A 19,275-nucleotide genomic window follows, 5' to 3' on the forward strand; every position below is an offset into this window, starting at 1 on the left:
CTTTCTTCCCTCTTCGCCGGGTAGTTCTGCTCGAGGCATTGCTTGGCTGTGGGATTTCTGGACCGGCGGCTTGTGTTTTTTCTTCCTTTTTTCTTCGACGCTTAAATTTAGTCAGTCGCCGCTGTCCCCAACCCTTCAGGGGGCAATTATGTGATAATTATGAGAATTACACAGTTCTTTCATCCTGCGGTCTTGCATGAAGGGGGCTAACGACAGTGAAATCTGTGAAACCCCTCGCGGTGATGCCGCTTGCTGGGGATCAGCGCTCGCCCTCTCGGCTGCTGTTGTTACCGGCGCAACGATCCGAGCCGGGGCTAGAAAGCAGGAGGCGGACGGGCAGCGCGGCTCGGCGCTAGCCGCGGCCCGCGGCGAGGCCGAGCAGCGCTGCAGGCGCTCCCCTCGGGGGTCGCCCCGTCGGGCGGGGAAGCGGCGGGGCCGCGCCGAGACCGCAGAAAGCGGTGGCTCTGGCCCCCTCCGCAGCGCGCAGGGAAAGGGCACTTCTAACGCCCGACCGCAAAGCACCGAGGAGGACACGCAGCCCTCGGGTGGCGTTTTTTTTTTTTCCCCTTGCATGGCGAATTAAAAAAACAAACCCACGCCCGCCGCCGCTGTTAGAGCATATACACATCCCGTAAACAGCAGGAAAACGTCCTCACATGCCGCTGCAAGCTCTGCGCCCCGCGCACAGCGCGCAGCGCTGCCGCAGGTGGGCGCGTCCCCTGCCTGCCCGCAGCAAAGTCGCCCGGGCCCTCCGCGCAAGCTTTGCCGTGGAAATTATTCCTCCTGACATCCACCTTTTGGTGCTACGTTTGATCTACTACCCATGCCAGCTTTTTCCTTCCACCGCACAAACATTTCTTTTGAAAGAAAACAGCAGAAATTGTTCATTGTTAACATTTGATTTATTTAAATTCCTTAACTGCAAATGATCAGAAACATACTTCACGCCTTAAATTCTCAGTTATCGTTTTAAATCAAAATATTTTTTCAATTACAATCACATTTATAAAATTAACAAAATTTCTTAAATTCACGTGTAATTCTTTTTACTGTCATTTAAAGCAATTTCCAGCTGTAAAGAAAGAAAAATATAAACCATGCAATAAATTAAGAACATTGAGACAGCGAACAGGAATAATAATAAAACCCGTCTGGCTATGCTAACACCGTGTAAAACTGTGGAAAGTGCATTAACACTGGATGAAACAAGCTAACAATGGCGATAAGTAAACGGCCACAACAAATTTTGGGTGTGGAATTTATCAAGTTGGAAAAGGAGAAAGTGAAAGAGCTCGCCTCTTTTCCTTAAGTTGGTTTAATAGTCAATGTTTCCTGGAGGAAGAGGAAAAGAACCTCGTTTTACATATATATATATATATATATTCGTGTGTGTGTATGTGTGTGTGTGTATATATATATATATATGTATGTATTTCTAGCTGGTATATAATGAAAAGACACTGAAATTAAATAAGCATGTCATCCACATGTTGAAGAGAGTTCCTGATGAATGAGAATCTTCAGTAACAGATGGGAAGGAAAAAAATACCCAACTGGCTGTGACCTCTTGTAACTTTATATTACATCCCAAGACAGGTAACACTTGGAAAAAATAAGGGTCGCATCCTGCACTCCAAAGCTCCGGTTGGTCCCCTTGGGAGTGCAGGATCCGGCCCGCAGCATCTGGGTGTATGCGGTTTGTACTAGCCGAAGGTTTATTTTGCAAGTATCAAAAGGATGATCCTAGAAAGTAAATAGTCCTCTTGTTGCTTAGAGATTCTCTTAGTGTTTTGCTACTTCACAGCAGTATTGTCCTTCCAAAGCCTTTTTAATTAAAAAAAGCCTTAAACGTCTACTCACTTCTTCATCTCCGTATTGTTAAAGTATTGCCACATACCTGTAAACTTACATGAGATTACAGAGCACAGAAAGGGAGAGGGGGGCTGGGGCGAGGTGGAAAGCACAAACAAGTAGTTTACAAGCTTAACAATTTTTTCTTCTTTTTAATAACATCCTGCAAAGGCTATAGGGTTCTCCGGGGAGGAGGGACGGGGGAGGGAGCGAGGGGGTATGTACAATAGGGACGCGGTCAGCTTTGCAGGAGGTCGTGTTGGATAATAACAATACACAACGCGTTGCGAGACAATTATAAAGTAACAGTCTTGGGCACGCAGCGTGCGGAAACACATCGGTTTGTCGCAGATAGGGGGAAAGGGTGAGGGGAGCAGGAGAGAGGCCGAGGAGGAGAGGGGAAGAGGAGAGGGGCTCGCCCCCGGGCGTGCGGGCCGGAGAGCTACGAGGTGTTTAGCACGGGTCTGGAATACACACCTTGGTAGTAGGAGGGCTCCAGGGCCGAGGGCTCGATGCTGCTCCGGCCCGCCATGGAGGCGCTGCCCAGGGGCAGCCCGCCGGGAAGGCTCGCCCCGTAGGAGGAATATTGCAGCGCCTGCTCGTAGGCTTTGAAGTCCAGCTTGTGCTGCTGTTCCGAGGAGGACATGAGGTTGTTGATGGAAAAGGGGTGGTTGAAGGAGTAGTGGGGATCCCCTTTGAGGTGGAGCTGGGGTTCGTGGGCTAAGGAGTGAGGGGGGTGCGGGACGGAGGCTAAGGCGGGGACGGAGCTGATGGTGGAGGAGGCGGCCGAGGCCGAGGTCTTTAGCTCCGTGCTCGATCCGCTGTGGTCCATAGACTGTGGGCTGGTGGACGGGTTGGAGCTGGAGAGGGAGGTCGCGGGGTCCAGCTGCGCCGGTTTATTGTGGCCTCTGTGCAGGGGGGAATTAGAGCTGGAACTGGAGGCTCCGGCCTGATCTTTCCTGCCCTCCTGAGGGGCTTTGCTGTTCGCCGGCTTCTCGCACTTGAACCGCTTTTGCCGGCGGAGGTAGCAGCCGTTTTCAAACATGTTGCCGGAGTCGGGGTGCAGGGTCCAGTAGGAGCCCTTGCCGGGCTTGTCGGGCGAGCGGGCTACCTTGACGAAGCAGTCGTTGAAGGAGAGCGAGTGGCGGATGCTGTTCTGCCAGCGCTGCTGGTTCTGCCGGTAGTAGGGGAAGAGGTCCATGATCCACTGGTAGATCTCGCTCAGCGTCAGCATCTTGCTGGGCGCCTGCTGGATAGCCATGGTGATGAGGGAGATGTAGGAGTAGGGCGGCTTGGCATGGGGGTAGCTCCGCTTGAAGGTCTTGGCGTCCCGAGTCCTGCCGAGGTTGGACGGCGTGTACGCCATGGGGCTCATGCAGGGGTTCATGCCGCTGTAGGGGCTGAGCCCGTTCATGGGGGTTGGCTGGGCCGACATGGCGTTGATGCCGCCGGGGCTCAGCGCCGTGCCCATGGCGGCCACGCCGGCCGGCATGCCGTTCACCGGGCCGGCGGAGCCCGCCGGCATGCCGGCCACGGCGCCGGGGCTCAGCCCGGCCCCCAGCCCCGTGTTGGCGTAGGACATGTTGAAGGAGCTGGAGGTCATGTTGCCGCTCGTCGTCATGGTGTTCATGGTCATGTAGGTGTTCATGGTGTTCATGGAGCCCAGCCCCGAGTTCATGTTGCTCACGGGCACCGAGGAATAGGCCTAGGACAGCGAGATGGAGAAAGGAGATTAGGAGAGAGGGGGGCAGGCGGGACCCCCCGAGGCCGGGGCCGGGGCCGGGGCCGGCCGGGCCCCCGCGGCTCCGAGCTCCCGGCTGCGGCCGGATCCTGCCCTCCGCTGCGGCCAGCGCTGCAGGAAGAACCGATTCTGCCTGTCCCGGCTAATGCGCCTGGCAAACTTCTCCCCCGGGGGTACCTTTGGCTTCTTCGGCACCCGTGAAAGCGCGTCCTAAAATCCGCGCAGAAGGGCCGCTGGTGGGACGAAAAGGCTAATTTATATTTATACGTATTTATAAATATCAGTATACCGAGAGAGTGCTCGAACCGGAACACGCTCCCGTGTTACCGGCGGGCCAAGGGTTTCCGCCTGCTGCGGCAGGATCATCGGGATGCCAGGAACCACCGTCCCTCCCGAAACAGCTCCGCACCTCTGCAGACCCTGGCCACAGGCTTTATCGGCCCTGGGAGAAGGTTTTCTTCTTGGATATTCCGGCGGTTTTGCTCATTTTGTGTCCCACCTTGCTAGCTAAATATTAAAACTCATCGGAATATAGGAAATTACGGACATAGCCTCTCTGTGCCATGATGAAATTCATCTACCCGAACTTTCCCAGAATAATATCACACATTTCCCCTCCTCACTGCGGATTTCAATTTATTTTCTTGCACAAGATATGATAGTGTCTCTTCGCAAAAAAATAAACAGCTCACGGCCGCGCATTTTATCTGCGGAAAGCTTCCCACTTCTACGCATTTTCTATCCAGCCAATCTTTCATTTAAAGTTATAAAAACTTTCCCAAAGTACGAAAAGCCTAAACTTTCCCTGTCAGTGATTCTCTATTATCTCCTAACGTGCAAAAATTGTAGCACCCTTACTTCTAACAGAACTGTTACAAAATTCAGAACCAGAGAGCCTGAAAGTGTGCTTCCCAGCACGGCATCTGATTTAATAGGAAGGGAAAACACGTCGCAGATGTATTCCCATTTACTTCGAACAAAGACAAAATGGCTAAGGAAAGGATGTTTAGCGACGCTTAAAAAGCCACTGTAATTAATTTGCTAGTATTTACTACGAATTCTACGAGCTGACGAATACGATTTTAGTTTAATAATACGCATTTGAGATCGTAGAATGGGGATGAATTTCCCACACACCATCCGTGCAATGATTTAAACTGGGGGGGGGGGGAGGTGACCAGAAAAGACTGAGGCTAAAAAACAGCAAATGAGAAGGTCGCTTAACTTCGCGGATGTTCGTGGATAATGAGTAGAGCGAGGATAAATGAATGCGGAAACGGCACATAATTAAGAAGACGGACTTCTCTCTATTAAATGAGATGCCAGTAGGGTGATACGTATCTGCATGTGCCCATGCGGCCCTGCGGGTGCTGTGCACAACCCCGGGGAGCAGGGACGAGGCGTGGGGATTGTGGAGCCGTGTGTCCGTGTGTGCTGATGCAATGCCTGTGTGCGCACACCTACACGCCCGGCTTGCTAGCACACTTCCTTAAAACGGCTCCTTCCCGGTGCGTTAATCCTCAGGGTTTCTGGCGGTGCTGCTAAGCGCTGACTTCTCCCCGCGAACCCGAGTTGAGAGCCGCAACGGCACAGTGCAATACCCGGACCCCCGCACGGCCGAGGTTTGCTCTAGGGGACGGCACCTCCGCCTACGGTGGAGAGCGCTTCACTGGCCCTCTCCTGTGCCGTATGTGTTGGCGTTTGGGCCGTTTCTCTCCGTTCCTGTGCACGGTACTGTACATGAATGCGCCAGCCGGACCCGGCTCCCGGGGTGCGGCGGTGGCGGGGAGGGGGCGGCCGGGGCCGGGGCCGGGGCTCCCTCCCGGGGCCGCTCTCCGCAGCGCCGCCCGCCGGCCCGCGGCCGCAGCGCACGCCGCAGCAAAGCCGCCTCGCAAAGTACGAACAAACGGCTTTTTTTTCCTATTTTCTTTTCGCCTGGCTTTAACAGGTGAGGGCCCCGGCGACGGCGCGCAAGGAGGCGCTGGGCCTCGGCGGGGGCGGGCGGGGAGGCGCGGCGCGGCCGGGGCCGCTCGCCCGCGCCGTACGCCGGGAAGGAGCCGGGCGCCGCGAGTCCTCTGCCCCGAGCCAGGAGTTTGCGGGGCGCTTTTGTGAGCGCCGAAAGCGCAGATTTCGCCTTTTAGAGGAGATCCAGGGCTGCCCCCCGGTTCCCGGCACTCGCGGCAGGCTCGCAGCCGCCTCGGGGCTCGCTGAAACGCCTCCTAGGGCTCTCGGAAACCCTGTGGATTTCCTCGGGGAAGCCTGGGCAGCTCCAGCGCTGGAGGCGGCGGGGGTGGGGGGGGCAGGCACGTTTGCACTGGCAGGATCTGGAGTGCAAACTGCTTCCCCCGATTGCTGCCCCCCCTAGATCCCTGGCCCTCCCCCCGACCCCCCTCCCCCTTGCAGAGGGGCAGCAGAGGAGCCAGACCCTGGGATTCACTCACCTCCTGAGTGTCGGCGTAGTAGCTGTTCCAGTCGCTGGTTTCATGCCCTTCCATTTTCACAGTCCCTAACATTATGGAGCCAACCTGCCCGGTGTAACCATCCAGCCCTCTTGCAAGCGAGCGACGGGCAGCAGGAAAAGAGCCCGAAAGCTCGACCTAGCAGGAAGCCAGTTCTTAGAAGGGGAAGGGGAAAGGGGGGCTGAATTCTCGTCTAAAACAAGCCAAAAAGGAGGCAGGGAGCGGTGTGGGGCGAGACAGTTGAGAAAGTGAGGAAGTGCCGGCTGGGATGTGAGTGGAGTTGAGCTGATGTGGATCTTACGTCGCAGAAGTACCCACCTCCTCCTCCTCCTCTCCCCATTTGTCCGCCGCACAAAGGCGTTCGCACCTACAAAGCCGGAGATGCACCTGCAAACAAGGCAGTTCCCCTCGCCTGCAACTCCCCCCGGGGCGGCACTTTATTTGCAAAGCAGTGTAATTGGTTTAAGCTTGTGGGGAAAGAAGGAGAGACGGAGGTGGGAGAGGGGGAGAGCGTAGGAAAGGGGGGAGGAACCCACCCTTTCAGACGGTCAGGACAAACGCTAGGAGGGATCGGTGGAAATGAAATGAGGTAGATAAGGGAAGGGCAGCCCCCTCTGTTTGAATAGAACGCAAAAGGCCATCCAGCCTTAAACCCCTGAGATTAGGGGCTGTATTTACTAAAGTCCAGTAGATGCTCCTTTAACTTGATGGCTGGGACGTGCTCCAAAGTCCCGAGTCCTGCAGTCAACATGCCCCCCTCTCCCTCCCCCCCTTCCCCGCTCACTTCAAAGCTAATAACTGTGCCAGGTACCTATCCTGGCCCCAGGCCCCTGCCGCGGCCCCCTCTGCTCCCAGCGTGCTCCAGGCCAGGGACTGGACTTTGTCTATAAGCAGAAAGGCTCGACTCCCAGGTCCACGAAGTCCCACATGGGCTAAATCTCGTCCTTCAAACTGGGCTATGTGTATGATGATGATGGTAATTCTTTTCTGCTAGCTTACGTTTAGAAACCATTTGAGTCACAGCGCTGAGACATAACATTAGAGCCACCCAATAAATACGGATGGAGGCTTGAATGCGGATCCACTGATATTAACCTCCACTTGGCAAACATCAGGTGAGTCACTGGAAACATTTTATACGTTTACGGTGGAAAGCCTTCGGCCCAGAAGGCTTCTTTGGAGCCAGACACCCAGGAGCAACAGTAGTAAGAAGTAGCGGGTATCTCATTAGTAATTTCTGGCTCATTACTCTGACTTCTCGCAAGGAACAGGGGAGGAGGAATCTACACGGGCTAGAAGGTGAAAAGGCGCAACAGCAATAAAACAAACTAACATGGGACAAAGCACTTCATAATATGGACAGTGGGACTCTCTCAGCTTTTGCAGACGGGCTCTACTTTGTCCTTTTCCTATTCCTGCCCTGTCCGGCTCTTTGACCTGATGTCAAGATCACAGATTCTTCTTGGGTTTCTCTGCGCTATCCTTTATATTTTTTCTCCCCTACCCGGCGGCTCGAACTTTTATGACCTGGTTGTAAAACAAACAAACAAACAAACAAACAAGCAAACAAACAACCCCCCCTCCAAAACAAAAGACCCACCAAACAAAATAGACAAACAAACTACCCCCTCCTCAAACCCAAACAACTTCCCGGGGAATAGGGGTCTAAATGGGAAATAAAGTTTCTTGAGCTTTTTCAAAAACGTTTGCGTCTCATACCACACAAAGTACAATACATAGCTGTGTCTGAATTACTGTTTGACATATTTATCGCCCACTAACATCACAGTTGCTTCCACACTGATTTGTCCTCGAGTGATCTGCGGAAAGGTCACCGTCACAAGCGTGATTTTTAAAACGTTTCTTATTTAGAGACCCAAGATTAAATTGGTGAGATATAGCCTACCGCTGCAGGGAGAAATCTGTTTTAACTTGTCCTCAAAATACATTTTCTGTTATCTCTTTCTTTGTTCTTTCCCCCCTCATCCTCTTTCTTTAAATCTGGCAACAGTTAAATAAGTTAAATCCTTGAAACAAATACAACTTCGGAATCAGCAGGCGAGAACAAGGGACGAAACTGTGTCGCTGAAGACATAATAAAATAAAATATACAAGGTAAAAGTAGAGGCTTAGAAATGTACTTTTTCAAATGCTCAAGCTACATAAATGGAGACTGGAACAAAACCCAGTGGAAAATGTAAGAGACGCTAAAATTGCGATCTTGGTGTATGCGCTCTCCCTCCCTTTCTGCTGGAAACAGTCTGTATGTCTGAAGTAGAAAAATCGTGAGGGCCCGTTCGGGAGCAACTCGTTCACGTCAGTACTTCAGCTCTGCTCAGAAAACCTGCCAGAGGCAGAGCCACGCCGGCGAGGCTGGGACGGGCCACAGCAGCGGCAGCCGCCCCGCTCGCCGTCCCTGCCCGCCGAGTGACCTCGGGGCGGTGCTGCGCCGTTTCCAGGGCACAGCCCTGCGGGAGCAACACCCGCCGCGACGCCGGGCAGCCCCCGCAGGGCTCGCACCCGCCGGCGGACAGCAGCCACGCACCGACGGGCGGCGGCGGCCCCTCCGAGCCGGCACAAGACCGCGGACGCTTTTCGCCAAGCGGGGCAGACGCGGCGCCCGGGCAGAGTGGCTCTCGGTGCCGGCCGGCACCCTCGGGTCGCCCCCGGGGCGCAGGGAGGGCACCGGCCACTGCCACCGGCTGCCCGGCGGCGGGCGGCAGCCACGGGCGGGCCGTGCCGCGCTGTGCCGTGCCGCGCTGTGCCGCGCCGCGCCGCGCCGCGCCGTGCCGGCGGGGGAGGCCGGGGGTTGTGCAAAGTCGCAGCGCCTCCTGTTGTCCGGCTGCCGCCCAGGGCTCAGCCCCGCGCTCCTACCGTTGCTCCCGGAGGTGGGAGCTCGGGCAGGCTCCTGTCTATACTCTCCTTAGGGAGCCTTTCAGCTTGTTACACAAATCAGGAAGCCCGAGGCAGAGGCAGTCGCTACTGGAAATTCCCTCCAGCCCTGGCTGCTGTATTGCAGCCCTGCTTGCTGAAAGCCTTCCTCGTGTGAGGAAGTGGGTCCTGTCGGCTGTGTCTGTGGGCACGGAAAACGAAGGTATTTCGTAGTCCCCTTTGCCTCGCTTTTGAGCCCTTGCACAACCCTATGGGTGACGCTCCGAGAGTCCAGCGCAATTTGTCCGTACCCTTTACCTCACCTCAGGAGAAGGAAAGGACTCTCCTAGGGTGGAAGGCGAGTGACAGCCGGCAGGAGCTCTCCAAATGAGTTTACCTGCTTAGGTGTTTTCTAAGCTTTAGGACGGTAGCCCCGGCCAATTTATTCAGAGCCTTTCCCCAGATCTCGTTAGAGTGGTGCTAGTTTTTAATCAAGCTGTGCGACTGCTTTATTCAGAGGGAGATGGTTCTGCAGCCAGGAGAAAGGTGAGGTTTTTTTTTTCCACTGTCTAAATGGGAGCAGGGTCTCAGCTCCTGGATCCATCGATCCGCGCTGGAAAAATATAAGAACTGACCGAAAAAAATGAAGGGGAGGAGGGAGGCGTCCACGGGAGCCATATCTTCAGCCCTGGCAGTAAGAGCTCTGTCCTGCCGTGTAAAAAACACGAAGCAAGTGACCACTTTTAGCAATCACGTCGCTGCGGGTGCCGGGCCGGGCCGAGAGGCCTCGCCCGTGGGAAGGGTCGTCCCGGCGCGCAGCGCTGCCCGCGCGGGGAGCTGCCGCGGCCCGGCAGTGCCGCCCAGCCCGCTCGGGAGCGCCGCCCCGCAGGTACCGTCCCACGCGTGGGGCGGGCGACCCATGCAATCGGCGAGGGCTTTGATTGTAACTCTACAAGGAGACTAGGGAGAACTGTTTTGAATACCTCCCGCGCAAAAGCTGCTTTTCCTTTGGCAGAGGCAGCGCCTGCTGGCCACCCCTTCGGTTTAATTTGAAGAATCTGATTTGATTGTATCTAAACGCCATCCTCTCTTCGACAGCAACCTCTCGGGAGTGGCTGTGCGGAGGCAGATCTCTAACTCGGGAAGGTTTTGGGAGGCTATCTCAGCCTCAGGATACCTTCCTTGCTTCTCACTGCACAGCCGTCCCTACACCTCCTCCGCCCCGTATTTCGGAGTGCATCTGCTTCTTGCCAGGGGGTCGCTAGAACCGGTTTTCCAGGCCGGCTCGACATGGGGAGGGGAGCTGCGTAACGGCCGCCTCAAACGCCGTGGGACCCCTTGGTCTCCGCTCTCCTTCTTCTCCTCCTCCTTTTCCTGACTCTCTTGGCAATGGGAATTCCCTGTTCTGCCTGTTTCCACCCCAAAATCCTTCCCCACCCAAGCGTGCGAACACTGTCGGCGCCCGGAGCAGGAAGCAGCGGGGCTCCTTTGGACGGGGTGGGAGCCCGACGGTCCGGGGCGCTCCCGGAGCAGGTTTCAGTGAATTTGACAGCACCCCTTGCTCCGCCACGGGCACGCCGGGACGGCGGCGGAGTCAGAGGCTTGTTTCCCGTCCCCCACCCCCGACACACGCAGAGCCGCGCTGGCTCTGCGCTCCCCAGCCCTTAACGAGGAGGACCGGCGGGGTCCCCAGGCCCCCCCGGGGCAGGAGGGAGCCTCCGGCGCGGCCCGGCCGCCGCCCGGCTGCCGCTGCCGGGGTGCGGCGAGGGCGGCCCTCTCCGCCCCCGCGGCGGGGCGGGAGCTCCTGCGCCCCCGGCCCCGGGAGTTCACGAGCAGGTGAGATGCGATAAGGTCGCGTTTACTTTCCTCTCACTGGGGATCAGTGCCGAGACAGGTGAGGACACTTTATGGGGTCAGCAGTTGCTTTGGAGCCTTCTCCGCGTGAACTTTTCTTATCTCCGACCGTGAAAACCAAGCGATCCCCTTCCCCCGAGCAGCCCGAGAGAGGACGGGGACGCCCCCTTTCTTTCTGCATCTCCTCCCTCCCCCCCCCCCCGCCGCCCCCCGACCTTGTTTTGGATTGCGCCTGGGCGGACTAGACGTGCCCTCCCGCTGCCCCTTCCCCGGCGGGCAGGGCCGGAGGGCCGCAACCCTGCCTCCCCAGTGGTTGTTTCTCGGCCGCCATTCTTCCGCTCCTTCCGCCCCTCTCCCTTGCCCCCCGCGGGCTGCCCCGGCAGCGGCCGCAGGTGCCGCCCCTCCGGAGGCCCGGGCCTGCCAGGGCCGCGCCCCCGGGGCGCCGCGCCGCGCAGCGCTCCCGCGGGTGCCGGGGCTGCGGGGCCTCGCGGGGCGGGTTTTACGGGCGCACCTGCGACGCTCTGGACACATCGCTGGTTGCAGTAGGGACTTTGTACGGCCGGATTATTTTATTTAATTCATTTTATTTTATTCATTAAATTTATTTTTTTTATTTTGTTTTCTTTTATTTTTCATTCTGTTTTCACTTCATTTCAGTTCAGTTCATTTTTCTAGGTGTCATTCAGCATACAGGTATCGAGCGACATTCTTGACCTAAAAAGAAATAATACTCCCCCGCAACCCAATACTCCTGTATTAGACCAGTTAAAGGAGAAAGAAGCACAAATAATAGAAAGGAAAAAACTACTACTAGGTTAATACGTGGTTGTTGCAGTGACGAGAGAAAGGAAGTCTCTGATTTTTGTTTGTTTTATTTTTCTTTAGTAAACAAAGTAGTTCTTAACTAGGTAAATGTGATGCTATGTATACGATTACTTTATTCTTTGTGAATATGGCTAGCTATGTATATGCTGTCTGCAGATCTCTCGTTGGCAGGATGCCCACACTGCAGTGTGCGGTTGGGGAAACGTGTTAAAATAGGGAACAGTGACTCAAAAATGCATATGATAGTTCTCATTTGGTACAATAGCAGCACAGTAGGTGTTTATTTCAATTACTGGGTGCATTATTTATGTTATGTTTTACTGAAACACAAACGGAAACGCTTCTGTGGTTTATTTTACCTTGTATGCCAGTTCTGATACAAATACTCGTTGGAAAGTTTTGGTTTGTTTTAGAGTTTGTTTCGCTTTGTTTTAAAGTAACTGGAGTAATATGGCATGGAAGAAAGCATCAGATGAGATGCAAGTTCAATTATTCACAGAGATAAATATGTACACGTCTGTAGGGCACCCACTCTGTGAAATCTTACTTAAATTACAAATACGGTCGTTCAGAACATATGCAGATTTTTGCAATATGCCTGTAAGGAAGCAAGAAAATGGATTAAGTCAGTGCAGTTAACCTATATAAAATGATATAAGACAGAAGGGCTTGGCAAGAGAGGGACTTTTTCATGAATCCTCAAATTACTCCTTTGTTAAAGCTGACCAAGTGACTTCATGGACCACAGTTTGTCCTTTTTCCAATAATATCTGTTAATCGAATAAAAAGTATTTCTGCTCTTCACAAGTCTTGCTTCTCTGAAAACTTCAGTGAGTTCTCTGTGAGAATAGATGTTTTACTATGTCACTGTACTGGTCAAGAGATGGAGAGCTGACCAATTGCTTGAAATGTTCATATCAGTATAATACTCCAGCTCTTCTGCAAACTGGTCTTCCTATGCAAAAAAGTGGACTAGGTTTGGGAACGTAGGTTTTGAGTGAGACTGTGGAGAAATTCTTGTCAGTGTTTTCACTGCAGAGCACCATATTTTCAAACTGTTAGCCCTGTTCTCTATTGCCTGATCAGAATTATTCATTTCTCTCTCTCTTCAGCAGCTTTACAGCACAAGAGGGAGAAATATCTACCATAAATGACTTTCCTTGGCTGGCTTCAGCTCTGAGGAACAAAATCAAGTTTGGTTGTTTGAAGTCCTCTCTAGGGAACAATTCCACAGCCTCAGCCATCTTGAAGTTCCTAGAGCACAAATGCATTCAGGCTGCATTAACTGATCATTTTCTGGAGTTGTACCAAAAGGGATGCCCAGCAACTGTGGGATGTGTGGTAGCATGACCACACGTACACCGAAGCATTTTGGTCATCCACTCCATGAGGGAACGTACAATAAGTACTGCATAGGAAAAACGATATTTACCCCAGAACAGGATGTCTGGAGGCCTCCTATAATATGTCCCATAGCCTTGAATTGAGATGTGAGAAGGTGAGTATCACCCAATAGTGATATCACCAAAATCATAAGCAAGTCCTATTGAATAGGATAGTCAACTAGTGTCTATTGAAAAGTAGAGGAAGGGCTGGATTCAGCAGCATTTTAGGACTCTGTCCTGCTCACTCTTGCCCAAAAGATGAAGCAATATCCTGAACTCCTCAGCAGCAACAGCTGTACAGCATTATGGAGAGTGGTAGGTTCTCCCAGCAGTTGGCCTGGGTTTCTTCTAGTGCTCCAAGCATTACATGGAAATGCAAATTTTAGGAAATGACATCAGGAAGGTCATTTAGTGTAGCTTGTGTCTTCCTTTCCGCCTTCATCTGGGATCAGTTTTTCTCTGTGCAACCAGTTGGCCAGGCAAGGAAGAATTAAGGCCAGGCTGATTTAATTTATTCCCTCAGCCAGCAAGGCAGCTACCTAAGTATGTCTAAAGTGCATGTAGTTTCAGTTTTACTCCTTTTTAGGTGGTGACTGATGGGATTATCAGGAGGGAATCCAATACCTGATCAGCTCCTCTAAAAGAGAGAGATCCTCTCTTCCATCCCAACAATTTCATAGCTGGAGCTGAAGCTGGTGGCTTTCCTATTACCTGGCAGACAAACAATTCATTTCCTTTTCACAGGATTAGTATTAAGAAATATTCCCTTCACCACTCATCCTCTGCCAGGAATCCTGAAATTCTTTTTAGCATTCCCCTTAGACACCACAGGAATTTCAGATGCCTCTCCTCACTCCTTGCAGGACACTTCCTTTTTGCTGAAGAAACTCACCAAATGCAAATATTTTTCTTGTGGCTGAATGGGACTTCTATGTCCCACAACACTGAGTTTTCAGCTGTGAAACCAAGAGATCTACCAACACATGCATATATATCTATATATCCACAGTCAAGCTGTTGTCATAGGAGAACAGAAAAGTTGGACTGAAATAGCTGACTGGCAAACCTGTTGTATTAACTGAGAGACAGTGGAGAGTGGAGATAATGAGATCAAATTTTAAAACTAAGGCAAGTAAAGGGCTCAGCCCAGCAAAGACTTTGGTATGCGTTTAACTGTATTTTCTCTGTTTATTGCTTACAGCTTTTTTCAAAACCAGGAGTGTTTCTGATGTTGTGCTGATAATAAAGGCTATATGTGGTGGGCTTGTAGATGTAACTCATATAATTTCTCTTAGCCTATGTAATAACATGGCACATACCAGAAAATATTAGTTACATCATGCCAAAAAAAATATTTTGGATTCATGATCACTCAAAATGACCACATTTTATCATTACAAATGCGTCTGAAAAAGAAAGGGCTCCATCTTGTTTCCAATTCTTTATCTACTTTTATTTTGAATTACAGAGGAAATGACTTTGCTTAATAATATGTTTTAATTTGGCATACAAATAAAGCAAAGCTCAAAATCACAAGAATTTTTTTTAACTATTTCTGCTGGAATAGTACAGGCACATATGGATATCTCACAATGACAATGGAATTAGCAGGGGCTGGGTGTGCATATCTGTTATGGATCAAAGATATGATAGTGATTAGGAGAATGACAATGCTTACAGCACTTGCAAGGTGATTGAATGTATGATTTATAGCACTAATTCTGCAAAACCTTTCTATTGCTGCACAGTGGATTCAATATAGGTTGATGATTGAAAAAAATACAGCATTTCCTTCAGCGGAGTTGGATCAAACCCCTGGAACTAGCAAAAACTTTTTCAATAATGATCCTGACTGATTTAAGAGATTATTGCCCTCCCCCAGCTGTTTGCCTCACTCTTCTGCTACAGATTACCATCCCCACAGTGTAACTGACAGAAAAGTTTGTATCCTACATCCCCAGGAGCCATAATTTACTGCTTAGCATTTTAGCTTATAATAAAATCACTAATTAATTGATTTTTTCTGAGTATTTGTGGCCATTTTCTATATATGTGTGCTCAAAATATTAAAACAAACATGCTGATGCCCTTAAAGAGCAAACAGTAGCCTTCAGTCTGAGCATTCATACTTCTGATTTTCTATTTCTGCATTGTATTACTAGACATGGATTCAGTTATGAGTTAACCACCGATTCTGCTTGAGGCCATAGGAAAGTCATTCAAACTATTTGTGTTCCATTTCCTGGTCTCTAAAATGAGGTAATGTTACCTAGACATCATGGTGAAACTGTATACGTAAACATGCTGTTATCCTTACTAGAACTGTTGCATAGGCGAATGGTTTTGAGGAAGTGTACTGCTGTTCTGAGGTACAGTGGGCTTGCATTTTGACTGTAGTATACTGAAAGAAAGAGATCAGAATCCCTCAGCAGGCCTCTTGGGGTTTTAGACTTTTTCCACTGAAAAATATTTCATGGCCAGCTAGGAAATGATGCCAAAGCTGGGCTTAACATCTAGTGAGGATCCAATTGCAAGTCACAGGCAAACTAGCACAGTAGCTATGCTCTTAACCTTCTTTTCCTTTAAGTGATTGCTGTTTAGCTTTCCAAGTACTCTTTCTGGCATTGATGGATAGCCCATACCAGGGTGTACATATTCCATATGCACCCTGATGTCCTGGCTTGTAGTTGCTTGGATTATAGATAGATAGCAATACATTGGTATCTATCAGAGAGCACTGTAACTCCTTCTGACTGTATGCTCCAGTTTTCTTCCAAAGCACGTGAGGGACCACGTGCACCTAAATTTCCTTCCAGCATGAACTTCAGACGTGGCAATCATGTGCACCCAGGGTGGGACTTCCTACATAGTGCGAACCGCAGCCAGTCTAGGAGAAAACAAATTAGGTTTTCAGACTTTCTCCAATCAACTGAACAATCTTTTAACAACTGTTTTTCCTCTTAAAAAGAATAAAACCTGCCTTGTAACAGTAATAGATTAATAACCTAGATGATACAATTTATGTGATATTAGAAAGCTTAGTAATCTCATGAGGCCTAATTAAGAAAAATAATAATGTGTACCTAGGGACTAAATTTGCACAAGGTTTTCCAAATCTGGATCAATTTTCTGGGTATAAGGATTCAACTACTGATTAAATTTTGGACTTTGCAAGCTACAGAGATGAGGGTTAACCTGTTTAACTAAATACTTTAACTTAATAACAATATACCTCCAGACTTCAAGCATCACTATGATGATTAAGAAATGGGCACGTGCTAATACCTGGGGAAAAGGAAAAAGCTTTCTCTGTATTCCTGTATATTGAGGACTCTTCGTGCAAGGTTCTCTGAAGTGAAAGGAGGGATGAATGCAGTGTTGCTCTCAATGAATGTGAGGAGAAGGCTGTGCAGTAGCACAGTGGGAGATAAAAACAGACTGTGCAGCAGTGTGGCTGCAGCCAGACTTAGATGCCATGTACTGCACATGACATGAGATCCTGAAAATGAAGTTGATCCTGTTGGCAAATTCCTCTGCCTTCCCCAAGCTAAATGTGTTTCTGAGGGGGAGGAGGAAGATAACAAACTATTTACTGTTTCTCTCACCTCTCACTGACTCAGGTGAAACTCATCTTCTAAAATTATCATTTCAGCTGTATGTTTTATGGCCACTTTTCTTCATTCCCTCTAATTATCAGTTGCTGCCACCCAGATAGCACAATACTTGATCCTACTGACATGCTCACTAGTATTACCAAGACACAGCTCAATGCTACGACTAATGCTCTTGACTTTTTCCTCCATCTTATCCTTGTTCTCTTGCTTGGCTGCTAATTCAGTCATTTATTTTGCCATTTCTCTTCCTTGTTCCCAGAATGAGTCACTTTCGGCATTCCTCCACCAATTCTGTGGTTGCTCAAGGTATTTGGTTAATCTGGGCAAGATCCTTCTCTTCAGCTCAGAGTCAGAAGGTATGGAATACTCTTTGTGCTATCATACCTAAATTTGTAAAGATGTTTCTCTAAGCCAGTCTGTCTTACTTGCTGTCTTATATTCATGAACATATGTTTTCCCTTGTGGAGTCTTTTCAGCAATCATTTTGCTTGACTTGTACTGAAGGAAAATCCCAGCCTAGCAAACAGCAGTGGAAGAATGTCAGCCCTTTAAACAGATGGAAAAAGCCCCATGCTCTTAGAAATGAAAGCAAGAGGAAATACCTAGAGCTGATGAACTCACAATTAATGTCTCAAAGCAAACAGTCTGTGTTGTTGCAGATCTGTTCACAGTAGGCCTAACTGCGATTGTCATTCCACATGCAGAGCTATAAGCTGGCTGTAACATTGCTTGTGCCTTTATAGCTTGGTTTACATTTCTCCACTCCTTATAGATTTCTATCTTTCAACATTTTAAGCTTCCTCTTTTTTCTAACTTTTATATGTTCTCTGTACAGGGATCCTCCCCAGATCCAGTCTTCTTTTGGATGCTTTCAACCCAAGCTCAGCTGGTAGACACACAGATCTTCATTTAGATTGAGCTTTAGTAATGCAGTTGACTTCGTGTAGATAGAACCTTTCACTATCACCAAAAAACCCTGACATGAAAACCATAGCTTAGAAGAGAAGATGAGGCAGGATTGTGACTTATCCTTTCTAGTTTTCCTCTTAGTGGTGGCGATCCACAGTAGGGAGAACCTCAATAGAACTGAAACACAGAGAGAAAACAACAGTGCACTGTATGGATGGTAACATGTTCACATGCTAGCCAGCCCCTTCTCTTCAGGAACTGATCAGTGCTGTTCTAGGTTAACTGAATTGTTGAGACCTTACTTACTGTTTAAGTAGTTTGAAATAGATTTTTTTGGAAGGGAAGAAAAAAGGAAGGGAGAAACAAATTATATAGCAAATACACAGGCTTCCTAGGCTGCATTACAGAGCTTTAATCAGTTAGCTTGCTCGCAATAGAAGAAAGAGAATCTGCTGTTGTATTAGGATATAATGTGACAGGCTAATGAGTGTCTTTAACAAGTTCCTAGTTACATTAACAAGCTAAAAGTGGGCCACCTAGGAGCACCACTTGCAAGAAGAACGCCAGCCACCCCCTTGAACTCCAGTAGGTAGAAAATGCATCTGAAAGCTACAAAGGAAAACAGGAAAATAGAAGCCGCTTGCCTCTTAGAAAGTGGGGCCTTGCAATCAGTTAAGTGACTAATTTGAATCTGTTATAGGTAGCTAGTCCCAACACAGCTGTCTTTGGCATCACACAGATGTTTGAGGACCCAAACTGAAAAAAAAATTCATTTTTATTCACCATAAAAGATAAGTGGATTATGAAAATAATTAAGTGATTTTTTGCAGCCCAGATATTCCTGGAAAGCTGTTAGTGCTCTGAGTTTAGATTCAACTTTTGATGCAGGAAATGACATTTCTTTTCACTCAGTGCTCTGAACGGTTTTGCTTTGCCTCTGTGTTGTAGATTACCAGCCTTCTTGAGAAGCTAGTCAGTGCGTCCTTGCAGGTTTGTGCCTTATTTCTAGTTATGACTCTACTGATTTCTCTAACACTCATTTCTGGATGACTCTGAAATTTGTGGCTCTTCAGATATGAGATTACTCAAGGGAATAAATTCCCACCAATGTATCAGATATAAAAGACTTCAAATCCTCTCTCCTAAAAGGGGAGTGCGCTCACTCATGTTGCTTAGGCCCACACAATTTGTAATCGAGTGCAAGCCGTGTGGTCGCACGGGGCACTCCGGACGCACGTAGCCCAGGTGAGGAATCACCAGCTGGGGTAGGCAGGACGAGAAGTGACAACTGGATGGCCAGAAGTGCCATGTCATTCCCTGGGTCAAGGTCCAGGCCAACCAAGTTATAAGGATGCTCACAGTTTGGAGCCCACGCTACTTTTTGTCTGTGAGATTCCCCTCTCGTTAGTACAGGGCTAAATTCACCGTTGACCAGATTGCACCACCACCAGCTGACGGAGATGGACCCTGGGTACAGCAGCTCAGCAGTGGTGGTGAAACGGGGTTTCTGCTGGTGCTGGGGCCTGTCTAGTTTGAGTGTTTCTTCACCAGTTCCTGACAAGATCATGTCATCTGCTGGGCCTGAAGGTGGGCAGCTGCTGCGTGCAGCAACCGCCCAGGCCCAAACCGCTGGGCGGCGGGTTGGTGCTGGCACCGCCGCGCCGTAGCGGTCGCACAGCTGCACAACACCCGCGCGCTCCCGCGGGCTCCGGCCACCTCGCCTGTGGCAGATCCTCGCGGACCCGCAGCGGCTGCTGGCCCTGGCG

The 19,275-nt window shown here is 50.1% G+C and overlaps 2 protein-coding genes across 2 annotated transcripts in view; one reads left to right on the forward strand and one right to left on the reverse strand.

The window, feature by feature from the left end:
* Nucleotides 1-885: 885 nt before the first annotated feature.
* FOXA1 (forkhead box A1) lies at nt 886-6,639 on the reverse strand. Its single transcript, XM_068946512.1, has 2 exons — nt 6,034-6,639; nt 886-3,556 (listed from the first exon to the last, which is right to left on the reverse strand). Exons 1-2 carry the CDS (start codon nt 6,103-6,105, stop codon nt 2,294-2,296), a joined length of 1,335 nt encoding a protein of 444 aa, XP_068802613.1. The 5' UTR covers nt 6,106-6,639; the 3' UTR covers nt 886-2,293.
* Nucleotides 6,640-9,259: 2,620 nt separating this feature from the next.
* Nucleotides 9,260-19,275, forward strand: part of TTC6 (tetratricopeptide repeat domain 6) — a 74,322-nt gene continuing 64,306 nt past the window's right edge. Inside the window, exons 1-2 of the mRNA XM_068946514.1 lie at nt 9,260-9,468; nt 16,860-16,956. Coding sequence (XP_068802615.1) covers nt 9,446-9,468; nt 16,860-16,956 — 120 coding nt within the window. The 5' untranslated portion in view covers nt 9,260-9,445. The remainder of the gene's footprint in view (nt 9,469-16,859; nt 16,957-19,275) is intronic.

Source organism: Struthio camelus, chromosome 5 (genome assembly GCF_040807025.1).
Source record: "Struthio camelus isolate bStrCam1 chromosome 5, bStrCam1.hap1, whole genome shotgun sequence".
Taxonomy (NCBI): Eukaryota; Metazoa; Chordata; class Aves; order Struthioniformes; family Struthionidae; genus Struthio; species Struthio camelus.

Coding starts and splice junctions, on each gene's coding strand:
- FOXA1 (XM_068946512.1), bottom strand. CDS start 6,105: ATGTTAGGGACTGTGAAAATGGAAGGGCATGAAACCAGCGACTGGAAC. Junction 3,557..6,033: donor ACTACGCCGACACTCAGGAG/GTGAGTGAATCC, acceptor TCGCTGTCCTAG/GCCTATTCCTCGGTGCCCGT.